An 18,079-nucleotide genomic window follows, 5' to 3' on the forward strand; every position below is an offset into this window, starting at 1 on the left:
AAAGTATCAAACATACATTCGAGATTATACAACTGCGCAATACTAAGTTTATTCATTATATCTGCCATTGTGCGGCTATATAATGTGAAGAAGTGAATAGCGGCCAATGACACTTTTTCTTCACTTCACCTATCCAGTGTATACGTTTTTATCATAGTGACTACAAAGCACGTTCACACCAACAGTATGTTTTATGCCCAGTTTTATTCTTGAGTTCTGACTTCAGTGGCTAGCGTATGTGAATATGGATCTGAGGGTAGAGTGTTCGCGCCTCGTTAGCGCAAAAGAAACAAAATCACACTCTGCACTTGGTAGCTATGGGTGCCTTATAATGGTGACGGTTGAATCCCATCGGTAAGGGAAGAGCAGCCCAAGTATTAACTACTTTCCCTTTAATCCATCAGATCTAAATTAAGGACACTATGAGTACATAACCCATTGGTTGCTTTGTGCGAACACCAAACAACGAACTAGCTGTAACTTAATTAGTGCGATAAACCTAACATATTTTCTCCTTAATGAAAGTCGTTGCAGTTATCACAGATTAATGCACGATAAAATATTGACGAACTTTTACTATATGATTTTGAAATGACTATAATATTTCCCTCTAATGTCTACCTGGTAGCTCTGGTAGATAATAACGTAACAGTTGAAATTTTGGGCAAAGTTTGCTTAAAATTACCAAACTGAGTGAAATTGAAACACACAATTCTTGCAAGCATCTAGAGTTTATCAGCTTACAAACCTGCAATTCTTTGCAATCTCCTGAGTTTATCAGTTGTAAAAACGTACGAATCTCTGCAAGTATTCAAAGTTTGCCAACTGTAAAATATGCACAACTTTCTGCAAGCATCCAGAGTTTAGCAACTGTAAAAAATGCGCTTACTACGGGAACTCAAAACTTATCAACTGTAAAAAATTCACAACTCCCTGCAAGAATCCAGAGTTTATCAACTCTATCTGGTTGCCTATTTACCCGAACGTTTTCCCTTGAACAGTTCAAAAGAAATATAATCTACTGTTAGTGAATCAGGTAACTAACTACACAGATGCATCAGATTAACTTGATAGTGAAATTAGCAATGCATCAAATTAACTTGACAGGGAAATTAGCAATGAATCAGATAACTTGATAGAGAAACATTCCGTTAACAATGAATCAGGTAACGTGTCACGAAAATATAGTCCAATGGCAATGAATCAGGTAATCTGACTGGGAAATATTGTCCAAAAACAAATAATTGGATAACTTGACAGGAAAATAATTCATTGGCAAAGTATCATGTTATTATGATCTGTTTACAATACCCAAATGCAAAAGCTACAGCTGAACCAAAATCACAAAGTATTCAGTTTTGATTTCATTTTATTGGTTTTAAACCAATGCGTGAATAACAACGATCCCCGATATCCATAAGAGAACCAAAATAGTAGTAACTATTACAAACAGTTTTGAAAGCCTTTTATAAACATACATAATGAGTAGTAGGAGTTACTATATTCATTAAATTAACAAAATGCTTTATTATACTGTAAGAAAAAAGAAGATTTTTGGTGTCCTTTTCATAAAATACAAAAGTAGATGTACCATTATGTCTGACGGCAAATTAAAGATTTTACAGAAATAATTTGTAATGACTTAGAAAAACGTGTTATACACCATTTTTCAATTGCACTTTCCGTTTAGTTAACGCCTTGAAGATTAATGCTACATAATCAGTAATGTGACGTTCCTGATGAGAAATGATGGAACTGACTTTGAAGAATTGACTCGCCTTTAATAATACTTATATGCAAACATAATTTAAAGACTATAGGTCTATGGGCTTGTGAATTATGCGAGAAAAACTTAAACTTGATTTCTTAACGAATCAACTAAATGCGGCGAAAGCCTACTTGAGTGGTAAAAAGAAAAACTATGAACACTACATTTTTATCTGAAGTAAGAAGTCAGTTACAATTCAGTGATAATCTTAACGTTTCTATGATATTTTTTGTGATTGTATATTTGTGTGCATGCGAGTTTTTATATTTTGATCTCGATTTAAATGTTAATCGACAGATGTTCATGAGTACTCATTATCAAATGAAGACATATTACGTTCAATGTTGAATAAATCACAAAACTTCAAAAACTGTGATATCTTTGATTAACATTGCATTATATTATATGTGTTCCTAACAAAGCGAGGTCATTACTATTTAATTTCACATGAAGGTGTAAGCCTTTCATTGAAATATTTCTTTCCTCTCTTTTTTTTTCTCTACAGGTGTTGTTTTATTTCTTGAAATTTCCTACAGGTGAATAAGTTAAAATAAACGTCATTATTATCTGTCTGAGTTTTGCAAATCGTTCATTATTTTATGTTTAATGAGGTACCAAAACTGTGCACCGTCCAAAATGTCTGCCATAAGTATGTTGTACTACGACGACAACAGCCACATTATTTTGGGATATTTGCCAGGAATGTTGGTAAAAAGGTGTGGTTGCTCGTAGTTAAAAGTCAAATAAATCTGTTCCAAACAGATCTAAGCGCTTCATTGCCATTAACAAGCTCGATAATCTTGAAGTGAAAGAAAAAAAAAATTGGTCTCCCATTTACTGATGTACCCAGAAAACTAATGAGTGATATTTAGTGGGTCTAAGGTTTTATTTAACATTGCTTTTTCGTCACTCAGTGGTTCAGCGGTAAGACTGTAGGCTTACGACGCTAAAACTCGAGTTTCAATACCAGTGGTGGGCAGAGCACAGAAATCTCATTGCTTTGTTTTATTTTGCTATTGCTATAGCTATGAGTGGAATTTTAAATCTTACTACTACATTCAACGACCACTCACTCGTGTATTTTATATATATGAGAAGAATCCAAACCAGAATGCTTCATACGGAGGTGCTGCATTTAAGATATTAATAAAATATATCTCAATTCTTCTAAAACATTGACTGATGTACGTAATTCATATTGAACTTACAGAACGAACGTTTATTTGTTTCTATTTAGGCATAGAGCTACACAATGGGCTATCTGTGCTTTGCCCACCATGGATATCGAAACTCGGTTTCTAACGTTATAAGTCCGCTGGGCCACTGGGGGACAATACAAGGAAAGATAATTATATTTCATAGGTTAGAAGTATAACCTATATAAAGTATATTTTGTGAATCAGTTGGCTTTATGTCGAAATACCTATTTTATATATATAAAAAATATTTTTAAGATTTTGGGTTGTATTATTCTTGTATTAATCGTACAAAACTGCGTTTTGTTAAATGTGTGTTTTGTTCTATTAATAATAAAAAATATAATTATATCTTTGGAACCAAATGACATCTTTAATCTTTTAATTAAGTCAAACTATATTTTTCTCGATATAATAGACCTAGACTGTAAAGACGATGAATACGGGAATTTAAATTTATTTTGTGTGTGTTATGAATTATCAAAACTTGCTAAGATTTACATCAATCACACAATACTATATTGATCATGCTAATCCTTTTCAACTATATAGGTAAAAACAACGGTTTTTAAAGTAACTCCTACAGTCAATAAAAATTGATTAATTAAGAAATAAATAATTAAGATTCATAAAAAAGAAAAACTGATGTAGTCTTTGAGATTTGGAAGAATCTATATCTTTATTTGTTAGTTTATTTTCAAATTTCCCGTAAATTCCAACATAAGCTACGAAACGTCTGTGTCACAAAACTTAAGACACCTTTTCACACAAAACTCAATAATTAAAATACTCATTTATTTACAATTACAAAGAGTGATAAAAAGTACGAGTGTTATCCAAACTTTAAGGAAGTGTGTTATCACACTTTATTAACAACGTCAGCCCAAATGATAAAATAGTAGATTTTCAGTTTGTTTGTTTGTTTTTATAGCAAGCCACACTGAGCTATCTGCTGCGTCCACTGCGAGGAATCGAATCCCGGATTTTAGCGTTGTATAGGACAGATAGGTAATTTGCCATATTGATAATAAGAAAGAGCACCATATTTTACGACCACGTGACAGAATCAGTTTAATTAATATCTGTTTAATTTATATTGTCAATCTGATTAAATGATTGTGAACTGATAGTGCCTGAAATTGTTTCTGTTCTTTCTTAAATGAAACTCCTTAACATACTATGTTTTTATGATTATTACTCTTTTTAGCTTAATAATGACAGAAGAAACTCAAGTCATAAACACATGAGTTGTAAAAAAAAAATAATTAAAAAGGGGAACTCCTGAAATTTACTTACAGACTAATGAGTGTTCTCACAATCAGGCGTTTGGCAGTCAGTTTCAGTTGTTTTTTTTCTGTTAACAAGGGGAACAACATTCCACTCCGTTTCCCCTCAATTCGAGCGCTGAGTGACAGTATATATTATAGTTAGACAACAACAAAAATTTCAAACTTTTACAACTTAGGGTAAAGATAATTATGTTGTATCATCAGCAAGCCAATCGTCACGAATATAACTTTATAGGTTGATTTTTTATTGTGTTATCTGTACATTTGCCTTTAGGAATATTATTTGTGAGCTTAATTGTCCCTTTTTGCCATGATACTGAGAGAGAAGATCGACTGGAAACTAAAATCATCTTGAAAACAAAATGTAAGGGCTGTAAATAGTGCTTTAGCTAAAAATAAAATAAAAATACAATAATGCTCAAACCTATTAGTAGCATGCTAAAATTGTCGTTGTGAAATGACTGGCTTTCCGAAAATTTTCTATTCACTTTCTTTTAATATGAACACCATTTCAACCACTACTGTTATAACCCAGCCACGCTGATGAGCACTGGTATTGATTGAAAGGCCTTGTCGGCATTGGATATCACAGATATAGTGGTTGATATATTGTTATACAATCTTCTTTACTTTCAATAACAAGTTTATAGAACTTTGACGATTCGATCCAAACGAAACATAGATGGTCTTGAATGTGACTTAAATTCCACCGAGGAAAGATGTTGTCGTTACCCTCTCACAGTGGACTTTATTGAGTTTGAATGGGATTGGATTATTGCCCCAAAAAGATACGAGGCCAATTACTGCAGTGGAGAATGTCCGTTTGTATTTTTGCAGCGGTATCCTCACACCCACATAGTTCGACAAGTCGACCCAAACGCATCTATCGGCCCATGCACATTATTGAAAAGTGAAAAATTAAAAACTTTTCTTTTTTCAGAGGCCTTTTATAGAGGTTGAAATGAAGAAACCTCTACGTAAAAACATGAAGAATTAATTTTGTTTATTCCCGCAATGAAACTTGGAAAGTAACGTGGATAAATTAGTACAAAAAGTTAGTCGTTTCAGAAAATTACATTTCAAGTTTCAATTTTTTTATTTCATTTATTTTTTCCTTCACTCACTCTTTGTAACTACTACAGATTAGATTCTAAACATAAAACAAAAACAATGTAGGCTCTTATATCGCTAACAGTCACTCTAAGACTTAGATAGACCAAACCGTAGAGCTAGTAACACGTAACACTCTTGGGCATATAGTTATCATTAAATATGAAAACAAACACAAATATTGAGTACGTAGAGATGTAGAGACATATATCTCCGCCAGTTACACTGAAATGTATTTCATAAATACAAGAATTTGATATATTAAAACTAGATGCCGTAAAAAACCTCATTGTTATTGTACGAACTACATAATTTGAACACAACAATAAGCAGAACTTTAAACTGTTCGAAACACGTTGAGAGCCATCTAGCGTTTATTATGTAAACTAATTGTATACCTCAGGTGAACCGTCGAATGTTGTAGCCCACCTAGTAGAGATTAACAAGAGTTGATTACATTGAATCAAACGCTCATTGAAATTCTTAATTTATTAAAGCAAAAAAGTAGGAAACATTAAAACTAATATTTTTTCTTAATTTCTCTAATAAAATCCAAAATCTGAATGACCAAATTCAATAACAGTACTGCTTTTAAACAACAATACTGATGGAGAGCAAAAGTTAAATACAACGAACTCAAACATGTATATGTATATTTAATTTCTTCCAAATATGAATTCTACGAGCTGGTTTCAGTAAATACATCTTCAGTTTCTTACGGTAAGGTTGTGACGATCGAAAATCAGTAATTTCCATCGTTAATGGTCTATACAATCACCCATGTCTACTTATTAATTAGTAACTTTTTTATAATCACACACTAATTACTAACTAGTTTTTATCCTATGTTTCGGCTGATGATCTGTTTCTATATTCAAGAAAGTCCTGAGAAGGACCACTTTCTGTGTTGGCAGTGGCCGGCATTCGACTCTGGTTCGTTATGACGAAAGTCTTGTTTGTTATTCACCAGTTGAATTCAATATTTGATGCAGAACAGTTTTTCAGTTTTACGTGAGACAAGAATATAAAGTGCGGAGATGGATATAACCAAACCAACAGTTCCAAGTTTTTTATCAATACTTTAAGGAGCTAAAAGAGTTATGCAAATGAAACCAACAACCGCAAAATTCCAAATGGAGTTCTATATCTTATATAGACAAACCTCAGTTACTTATAATTATTATTTTATTTTGCGTATCATACTTTGGGAGACCAAGACATTGTTGTAAGTGAGTCAAATAACTGCACCCATATTGAAAGAGATCTATAAACCGTAGAAACAACCGAAATTGCTCTGTATTATTACTTACCATTTTAATGAAGGCATTAAATCTAAACTAAACCAAAATATACTGTTGTCCTAAGATGGATACATTGACTTGATACCTTTTTTTTTTCGTAAAAAACACCTATCCATTCATTGAACGCATATACAATTGGAAACACCAATATCAGTATTTACTTGTTGTTATAAGTAACCCTATTGGAGGCCAAGAAGTCGGGCAAAATGAGCTAAACGAACGTAGTTGTTTCTATTATTTTTATTAAATATATCTGTAAAAATATTCGCTATTATTTTAATAAAAACACAGACGTTTGATCCCCTCAACTAAACAGCACTAAATTTTGACTTATATTTTAAAGTAAGATCCGAAAATGTGTTATTTTAATAAAGACTCGGGGACTGAAGCCATGTGCGACGATTGTTTAATTTTCCTACAATTTTAACGTAGAAATGACGACGATTGTTTAATTTAGTAAGAAATTTAGTAAGAGATTCAATTAAACGTAAAGTCGGGAGTGTTGTGCTTGCTATCTTGGTGGTAAAAATCGCTACACTAAGTCATACAGTTGGTCATTATTTTACTTACCAATGTTTTGGGATACAGATTGCGACGACAATCTAAGTCAAGGATTCCCAAATCGGGAGCCGCAGAAAAGTGTCCCGGGGCCGTAGCAAGTACACGAAACACACAATACTGTTAAGGTAGTTAGTATATATAAATTCATTCGATGGGGACCTCAGTCAAAATGTAGAATATTCTAAGGAGCGTTGTGGTGAGAAAGGTTTGGAACCCCTGTTCCAATTAACACGTTCTCAGAAGGTGGTCCGCGGAGCAGCTTCGTGATAATGATAATTTTCTTATTAATTTCGTGAGTATTTAATAAACACCCCCTCCTCACATTAAGAACACTTTAGCACTAAGAAGGGTTTTAATTTTTTTTTGTCATTTAAAAAAATATAGCGTATATGAGCTAGTTTTGAATATTCCACAGATTATGTGAATAACTAACAAATATTTAAAACAGTACGATTTTGAGCTATTGTTCCCGTTAAACTTTATATTAGTTAGTACATATGTTAGAATGTTTATGTAGGTCTATTTACAGAGGGTTGAGTACATGTTATATTAAAATGGTTTTTAGCCTCACCAGGCCGTCACAGTCTGTGTTGCCATGTGAAATCATGCTCCATCTGATGACCAGGCATCTTCATGCAGCGTATTTTTTATTGCCAAACTCTCTTTTATAAAAGTATCATATTCACAGTACACAGCTTCTCCCTGCTAACTTTTCATAAGCCATTTAGTGATCGAGGATGACATGTTTCTAGCACCTGTTTCAACAGCCTGATCACATCAAAATACACAGAACTTAAGCGGTATTCTTCATATGAAACAGAATAAATACTCATTTTATTTTCTTACTGCTTGAAATATATGATGGTTAAATGGGGACTATGACTGGAAACCTTATCGTGGTCAACCTACACCCTGTTGGCCTCCTTTCCAGGAGGAGATTCTTCTTAATTATGTTTCGTACTGATTATGGACGGCTTTTAACAGAGACATTTGTGTTAACCTGTTAAAAGACGCTGCACTTTGCTTACCACTGCTGAAGCACGAATTGTTACAAATCTTTTTCTGAGTAATCTTGGTTCCCCAAGTTGATTCATATTCCTTTGTTTTCAAATGCGAATAAATACAAGTGATATTTCCGTCTTGGAAATTCTGAATCATCGATCTAAACACATCTTTATGAACTGAGTGTATGAATATTTTGTATCGGATTGTGGTGTCACACACCCTTCCCAAAAACCACCAGTTTTCGGTGGCATCACACTATTTACGTTACAACAAACTAATATTAAAACGTAGTTTTGTTACATTCCGTTCCACCATGACTTTGAATTGGTTGTGGTTTACACGAAGCTTCTTGATTTACATGTTCAAAATCATTATAACATAACGTACTCAACCTTGTACATGTATAAATATATGAAAAAACATAAACGTATATCACATCCGTTATGAAATATATTGTGGTATATGTCTTAATATATTGTGATCTAACTTACTATATTGAGCTTACAGCACGTAAAAACACTTACGTGAGACTCATCATCATTCTCAGATGAATTGGTAATAGGAAAGATGTTGCCCATGTTGTCATCAATTTGAACAACCAACCCAAGATTTTCTTTAGGATGGTGTATCCAATGCGAAACGACTTTACGAATGTTAAGTTTGATCCAGTGCCCTCGGTGTTTTCTCAGGTTGATATTTTTAACCAAAATCTATAGAAATACCAGACATTAAATTACAATACTTTACACACTGCAGTATTGAATACTAGAAGAATTTCAGGAGAAATGATCAAACATGCTAGAAACAAACACTGAACTGAATTCTAAGAGCAAAGAGAAAATACATTAACAACATACTTATAAGGCAAATGGTTGGTATTCATATACTTAAAATTATATTTGTAAAGTGACATAAGCATATGTGTTATAATTTAGTAAAATGGAGGATTCACGTTGAACAAACTCTTCATTTAAAGCTTCAGTAAAGACATATGATACTGCATAGAATCAGGACAATACATGTTTTCAATTTTTAACCTAAGCGTCACCTTATGCACGCGGCCTCTGGTGGCTTAGCGGCAAGTCTAAAGGCTTAAACGCTAAAAGCCGAGGTTTCTATCCTTGTGCTGGACAAAAAATATATATAGCCCAATGTGTAGTTTTGTGCTTAACAACAAAACTCAATTATGCACCCTAGGTCAGAGGTCTCTAGGATTCACGTATAGCCCTGTCTAATTTTAAACTACTGACCAGATGAAAGACAGCCAACTAGCAACACAACTCACTGCAAAAGCTTTGTCCAGCTCTTTAACTCGAATATAGGGGTTGTCTATCATTTTCGTAACGCATCCTTAAACTGAAAGTACGAAGAATGTTCAGCGGCATCACGAACTCGGACCTCCAATAAGTAGCCCGACACGTTAACTACTAGGCTACTCCCGGTCTGGAAGAATATGCATACACTTTAAATTAATAAATATTATGTGTGGTTAAAGCAATAAACACATATATGGTTCGTTCTGGTAATCTTAGCAAAGTAAACGTAAGCAAAGATTTCCAAGTAATAATTAAGCGAATATACCTATCTATAATATTATCTGTATTGTATTTATCCAAACAAATTAAAAATAATACATAGGAGTCGTTTCTTAATGTTGAATTTCACATTCATTATTTTTCTTTAAAACAACAACCATTTTATACTAACGGTATTTGTATACTTTTGATTTGTTTTTATTTTGTTCAAAAGATCTTGTTATGTTTGTTTATTGTACATGTATTTCTGATCGAAGTCTGAAATCATTGAAGACATAATAGCTGAAATAAAAGATATCTTCATAAATATTGTAAGTGAATAGCTTTAGGTGTGAAAAAATTACATCTAAAGTTTTGACATTTTACGCTAGTTCGTTATTTACAGCATGTCCAAAATCAATAAATGTGATTAAAAACTACATTAATATTTTACTTTGAGCTATTTTCTGAACATTTTAAAAAGCTTTGTAAGGTTCCTTAAAACCTATCTCAAGGAACTGACTTACCTGTAACAATCTATAGGATTCAGTTCCCTGGACCACTTGATTTATGTGAACGGTAACACCACTCTTTCTATAACTCTCGAGGTATTTCATGTGGACCCAAAGATGAGCCTTTCTGAGCTGAGAGTTCATGACTTTGTCGGGAATAATAAAGTGAAGCACATTCTCTGTTGGTATTTGAAGATGATCAAACGCTATTAAGAACATATAATTATTATTTGTTATAACGAGTGCTTTTATATCTTCACAAACCTTTCATTATTACTTGCTATTAATGGTTTCAATCTTTCTCTGCTAATACCCATTAATTTCTTTACTAACACTTCCTGTGCTTAAAGAAATCCATCTGTTTATCAGTAAATTGTACAAAGAGATTATCTATATAGAGAATTTATTTTGGTCTAATACAAAAATGTGAGTGTCACACTTAACACTAAACACATCCATTTGTTCAAGAGACTGCACACGTTTGTAATAATGAAAGTATCTTTAAATACATGACATTCGGAAGATTTATCTTCAGAGCTCGAGCTTCCTTTCTGTATTCCTCTAAATAATTATAGCTGCATACTTAATTAACTATTGCTTATGTTTAGACAAACAAAATGAAAGTAGAGAAGAGTTCATTTGAATTCATATAAAGTTATCTTTTTATTTGAAATATAATAAAGTTTATTTAAAATATTAAACATGTGATCCATAATAAATAGTAGACTCAAAAAGTCTTGTGTTGTAACTATCATAAACCAGCATACTATTTCATGGAAACGTCACTAGTTTCATAAAAAAAGGAAAATTATAAAATGGAATACCGACAGAAATGTTCTACAGTCTTTAAAACTTCTAAAATAGAGTAGAGTTTAACTTCTTCTTTGTATCATTGCTTCTTCATGAGATCCTTAAGTGTTTGAATTGTTTTAATACGCTTTACTATTTAGTACACTAACAACAAACTTTAGTAAGTGTTGTTTGAAAAATATAGTCACATAAAGAATGGTGTCAAAACATGGTTATGTTTGAAAACTACAAGTTAAAAGTCCATTGTGAACATAGGAGTTTATTGTAAGATATCCAAGGAACTGCGTAGTAAGGTAAAGTAGTAAGTTTGAAAACTACAAGTTAAAAGTCCATTTTGATCATATGAGTTTATTGTAAGATATCCAAGGAACTGCTTAGTAAGGTAAAGTTGAACTGAAAAATCACATTAAGTTTCATACTACATATAAAATACCGGTTACGATTACTCGCGGTGGACATAGAACAGATAGCTTACTGTGTAGCTTTACTCTAAAAAACAACTACGACAATACAGGTTAATATTTTAAATAGATAACAATGAAAATAAAACGTATATATATTTAGGACAGTATTTTACAAAAACAAATTTTGTACATAGATTATAAAACTTTGAAACATGAACGAATATATATTTATTGGCACATTTATACAAACTTCATGCAACAAACAGGAGTGAATCAAGAATGTAAAACAACAACAAAAACAAAAACATTTTTCTCTGTTGTGAGTCAGACATTTTAGGTAATTAAACAGGTCGATAACTAGATGATTTTTATTCAACAGCCATACCAAACAACTAGAAACAACTAGAATTTTAAATACACGAGATTTGTTTTGTTTCAAAGAAGTTTTGAATGAATGATTACAAGTCATCTAACAGGAGTTAAATTTTTTGAGCCATCTATTTAGAGACAACGTTTCGATCTGTTAGCACAGATCTTCATCGAGATAATCTATTGGTCAAACAGACATGTTTACATTATATTTGGACCATTCCGACTAAAACTGTGTCTTCATGTCTGTCATAGGTTTTACAAAATTCACGAAACTAGAACAACAGATCTACAACTGCGAAGGAATGAGAAAAAAGTCTGCTAAGGTCACTGCATGCACACCATAGATGTAATATGCATTTACACAGCACTGGTGCCAAACAAGCAGACACGTCATTCTGACTTCTGAGAAATAATTCAACAGCTCAGGAGTTCGATTGATTTATGGTTTCATCAGTGCTGTTGTTTTATTTTAAAATAATGAGTAGGTATTCAGGGAAGAAGATAGTCAGAAGGATTGTGATTCGGCAGCCATCGTTATCCTTCCTAGTTTACTTGCTGAAATTGAGATCAAGGAGCGTTCACTAGCAGAGCCAGCAACAATATAAATCTTTTATTGTAAATGTTGATGGATACTGGGTAACCGGTATTGTACTCCACTGAGCAGGACCAACGGGAAGAACTGAACTTATCTTTATTCTACGATATCTCTACTACTCTCTAGACGTTTACGAGCTTTGCTTGCCTAGAATGTCTTCTATATTGTTTTCATCTCAAAAGCATTTCATTATACCACATGATAGCTTATATTAGCAACCTATTAGTCACACAAGCCGTAGTAATAGTGGACCATCTTTGTCCTTCCTTACTTTCCAGTTGTTGTTGGTTGTTTTTTTTTGTCATGCTCCTGCAGACCCAAACTGCAGCTTATCTAATTAGCTTGCTAAGAGTAAATTAAGCATTCTTAGATAGTAAAAGGACAGGCAGATACAACCAATTGTCACGTTTTTTATCTGTGTGGTCAGTTGTGGTTCAAACATTAGTTTTCTTTATTCTTCAAATAACCTTCAACTCTGTACAAAAACCAAAAATAAACTAATTTGTAAATTTGTGTAATAGTTTACGCCATTCGAATTGAACTTGTAATGTAAAACTGAACAACTATGGAATTTTGAACTCAAGTTGCTATATTTTTAATCACTTAATCAACTTTTTAGTACAAGGATTTTCATTGTTTTGTTTTAAAAGATGCGATTTTCACAACCTGAAGTAAACAGAATCACGAGACTGGAACATTTCCTAATTCCATAACTTATTCCAAAATAACCTACTTTCAATCTGTAAATATTCACAGTGGCAATCACTCGTATGTTATATACTTCTAGTAGGTTTTCTCTTTACTGAAATGGATTTTGTAGCTATATTGTTTCGGTAGTCTGTTCTGATATTTAGCTGTGCAACAGCTAACAAAGATTTCTTAATCTTTTTTTTTCTTTACTTACTGAGGTTTTTAAATGTTAAGTCCGATATTACAACGAAACCAAACAAAGAAATATTTGCTCAATTATTCTCCAAAAATAGATAATCGCTCCGTAAACCTAACCATAATTACAATAGTTTTTTTTTGTTTTGTTTTTATACACACGCACAAATAAAGAATACAGTATTGTTTAGATTGTATCTTGGAAACTTGATATGTTACCAAATTGATGATATTCGGGCTTTTTTATTACTGTTTTAAATGTTTTATAGAAAATAACATAACTCTCAGCGCATGTAAAAAAGGAGCTTTTCAAACCTTTCTTTCCCACTTCCGTGTAACGAAATAATTATTAGGAACGCAATAGCAACTTCAGTAGTCGAAAGTGACATTGATTACATTTCTTTGCCCAATGAGTTCTTTGCTTCATTAACAAAAGTATTTTATTCCCCAAGTGTCAGAATTTATTAAAAGCAGATGAAATTTTACTATTGCAGTATATAAAAGATGGAAAACTTGTTTGAAATAAAAGTATTATTATTTAAGTCAGTATATAGTGTGTTGATCCCACTTTATAAAAACGATTTCCATAAGCTAATACATTAACGTGAGGATGCAGATACGAGCCATGAGTGGCATGTTTAACATGTATATATATATATCTGGTTCACACCGAATTTCTGAGCAATCAACAGTGTAATGACGTCAAAGATGGACTTGCATATATCACATATATATGAGCATATTTCACATTCCTTTCGAAGAAAGGATAATCTTATAGCGATATTGTTAACTGCTGTCGATCCAAAGGATGACAATTATTCAAATTAGGGAGCTTTCAATGTTCTCCATGGAAGCTGAAACTTTTAACAAAAAATCAAATTAAGCTAGAAACGACCTCCGAAACCACTCTTGAAGCTAATCAGGAATAATGCTATAAACTGGAAATTAAGGCTATAATTACAAGTAAGAATCTTCTGTCTGACCCCAAAAAGCTTTGAAATGAAGTTGGGCATATCTCCTGGTACTATTAACAAATTAATGAACAAGGATTTAAGATTGATCAAGACGCACAAGCCAAAGTTTCACAAAATTCCATCCAAATCAACGGTTGTTTCCGTGAGAAAGATGGCTGAAGAAACTAAATCACAGCAATTCTATACCACCGCATACCTGCTACAGCTCCAATAGATTTTTGTTCCTATGCTATTCTGAAACATGATTTTGGAATAGATATCACCTGCAATGTAAGTTCCGTGGAAAGTTTCTTAAGATGTCTGGAAATTGTGATAAGGCAATTGTACGTGATCATACCATCAAACAGAGCATAACTGAAACTGGAGGAAGTTATTCCGAAGACAGTATGGATCCTAGAACATCATTTTGGTGAAGTGTGATTACCTATTGTTTTTTAAATTCAGACCAGCCATAAGTCGTTAAAAACGTATATTGAATAGAATGGTTATAGTGCACTATATTATGGTATTATACAATTGTCAAAATAAATAATGGTGAATTATTTTTGGAACACATACAAATTCTTAGGAAGTTTCATTCAGTTACTTTCCATTTTGTGACTCATGGCAGATTTATTTGATATACTAGTTTCATAAAACTGAGTTGTCTTACACTTGGGCACTTGAAGACGTCCAGTCTTTCTTTACGATTGAAATATTTATCACATTTTTGTTATGTTTTGTTCTGCATTAAAAATGAAATATTATAAACATATACAATTTTAACTTTGATTTGAGAGATATATTTTATGTTTGATAATAATTACAAAACAAATCTGTTTACTATCAACTATGAACTCCATAAGGCTATAGTGGAATGCACATGGACTCTCATAGTGTTCTGTGAGACCTTGTTTTTGTTCTATTGTCTTGATAAGCTTTAGTGAGCGCAGACAGTCAGAATGTTATAGTAGTTGTTGGAAACGCTATCTTTGGAATCTAGAGAGTACAGTGCCATAACTAAAGGAAGTATAGTAAAAGCACCTCGCTGTCTTCTGGGTGGTGCTGTTGAAGTAGTATGATAGTGAATGGCTAGCACTACATATGCTGACAAATGTCAACACTCCTTTGCAGTTATATAACCAGCTGGAATTATGAGGCTGTTTTTTGTATGATTGCTATGAGCCATTTAGCCACAGGACCAAGATAATTATGCAGTTTGATGGTGGCATGGTTCCTTTGGCTTGAAATATTGAAAGATCTGTACAATTCCGGGAACGGTGCGCATCAAAGAATCTCTCGTATTATCGCCAATCTGCGTTCATGATCTTATGGGTTACATACACATCAGAATGTGGAAAGGTGGTACAGACTTTGTACAAGTTAGTGATTGTATAGACCACAGCAAGGGAAATTAATACACCAAACTTCGGTGGATTGTTTTTGAGTCACATGGCGACTGTCAGAGACAGCTTGGAATAAATACTGTCTGTAGTTGATGGTTGATTATCTTACCAAGTAGCCTAAGATATATACCATTTCCGACAGTGGTGGAAATGATGGTTTAACAATGGATCACGTGCTTTGGGGTTCTCAAGAAAGTACATACTAAACACGGCGCAAACTAAACAGTTAGTTTGCCAAATTGTGTGCTCTGGCTTCACCATATCATTTCCAGTTGCAAATGTTTAGCTGAGAAGCCATGCTACTTGTCGCCATTGAGCCTCAATGTTCACAAGAGTGTTTGTGAGTTATCATGATGAACACACACAAGTTTAAATGTTGCTAACTGGGAAATGCTGTTAAATGGTGAATGAAAGGTATAAAAAGATGGTGAATGTGTACTGCCTCAGTAGAGAGAATTGGGTATGACTGTGATATCCTTCCATTGTATGCCAACAATTCAGTCGTGCTGAATTGACTCTTACTTCGTCATACTCTGCCGAGCTATAAGCTACAACATTTCCATGATATATGTAGTCATGTCAAACTATCTTACCACAACAATGCAGCAAAGTCACTAACCACTAGTGTATTATGACTAGAATTAAAGTTTAGAAACAAAGCCAGCTTGGGTAGCATAGGTTAAGACACCTATATAATCAACAGGCTGAAGAGAGGTTAAGTTCCTTGTTTTCCTAGCCCAAGAGGGTAACATCTGTTCTCCCGTAACATAAATTGAACATATTGTCCAAATATACAATTTATCTATAGCTCAGTAAGTCTAAGGATATCTTAGTAAAGATATATTTTTAATTACATTGATGCTGCCTCTAAGCCACAGATTAATGCCAACAGATTACCTTTATTTTGTTGTCTGATCACTACTGTGTATTTTGCATCCATAGATAATGAGACATCAGTGCAGTCTGTGCAGTTGTTAGAAAATGCAGCAGGCTGAAGTAATATATATATGTGTGTTTGTGTATTTATATGTTCCTCTATTACATCAGAAATATTCTGTTCTTCAGGACATATTGTTTCCTTGTTTTTAGTTAGAAGGAAGGCTCAAAATAATTGATTAGTTTTGAGCCATTATTTTCCGATAGGTTAAAACTTTGTTAGGAATTGATTTCCATTAACGGACAATTAGTTATGTGAAGACGTGTTTTGTTGCTGTTGATTTACAATGATTAAGTTATACTGTTGATTCGGTTTCTTGAACTTATGTTGACATGGATTTTCCTTATTTCATCTAATGTGTATGAAATTGTGTTACACAGTGTTTCTAAGTGCAAAGTTAAATTATAGATAAATAAAAACGAATTAAAATTTGTTTTCAAATCTTATTGTTTGGTTAGTTTTTATTTCAATTCACTGTAGGTCTTCTGAGTGGTGCTCTAGTACTGTATTCACTAATGCCCTTGAGTACGGTGTGATTTTGTATTATTTAATTTCATATGCAGTCCTTGCAGTTTTATTTTTATTTTTTTTTGTTTTTATTTTGCAGACACGGAGGGGACTTTTGCTACACAGACTCAACCATACACCATACGACCATACACGAGCATACACAGCAAGAAACGTACTGAAAGTGCCACAACTGTTTATCTTTTCTACCGTATACTGTACCATGGTAAATATGACGCTACCAACTCTTTCAGAGAGAAGCATTGGGAATTAAATTGGCAGATTAAAGTGTTGATAGACGCAATATTCCTGTGGGAGGATTTTATGATGTAGGTGTCAGGGTATCACTCTCAGCCGAGAAACTTTATAGTTTATAATATTATAGTCACTATCGAAAACTTGGTTGTAGTGCTTGCTTCCTTAATGCCTGATGAGGCCAATATTACATACTGATTTTTTCATTCTACTAAACACACGGAAAAGGACCTTACTGGAGAAACTATCTTGATCGGTATTATCATGTCGTTATCTCGAGAAAACATTTCCTTGTTTAATCCTTCATACAAAATGTTGATAAAAGTAATGTGTTTAGTTTTTGTAGTCTGCATGCCAGGAATGTTATCGTTTACAGAAGAAACTATGAAAGAACAGGAGAGCGACAAAAGAAAGTTTATAGAGGTGTCTAAAGTGAATTTAACGGTACAAGATTTGGCGGATTCTTCGCTTCAGCAACAAAAAAAGCCCGAACAACAACCCCCAAAATCATGTACATGATCCCGTGGAAGAAGCAGTATTGACCGTTGTAAATGGTTCACGAAGGTGTCAGAAATGTTTACCGGTAGAGGACGAGAGAGAACAACGACTTGAGATGATCAAAGCCCAGATTCTTAATAAAATGGGGATGGATCATCCTCCAAATATCACTCGGAGGAATCTGCAGAATATACCTCCCCT

At 33.2% G+C, this 18,079-nt stretch overlaps 1 protein-coding gene across 1 annotated transcript; it reads right to left on the reverse strand.

Annotated features, from left to right (window-relative positions):
• Positions 1–8,705: 8,705 nt before the first annotated feature.
• Positions 8,706–10,442, reverse strand: LOC111085467. Its single transcript, XM_022384148.1, has 2 exons — positions 10,272–10,442; positions 8,706–8,940 (listed from the first exon to the last, which is right to left on the reverse strand). Exons 1-2 carry the CDS (start codon positions 10,398–10,400, stop codon positions 8,713–8,715), a joined length of 357 nt encoding a protein of 118 aa, XP_022239856.1. The 5' UTR covers positions 10,401–10,442; the 3' UTR covers positions 8,706–8,712.
• Between the last annotated feature and the right edge of the window lie 7,637 nt (positions 10,443–18,079).

Source organism: Limulus polyphemus, unplaced genomic scaffold, assembly GCF_000517525.1.
Source record: "Limulus polyphemus unplaced genomic scaffold, Limulus_polyphemus-2.1.2 Scaffold405, whole genome shotgun sequence".
NCBI classification, from domain to species: domain Eukaryota; kingdom Metazoa; phylum Arthropoda; class Merostomata; order Xiphosura; family Limulidae; genus Limulus; species Limulus polyphemus.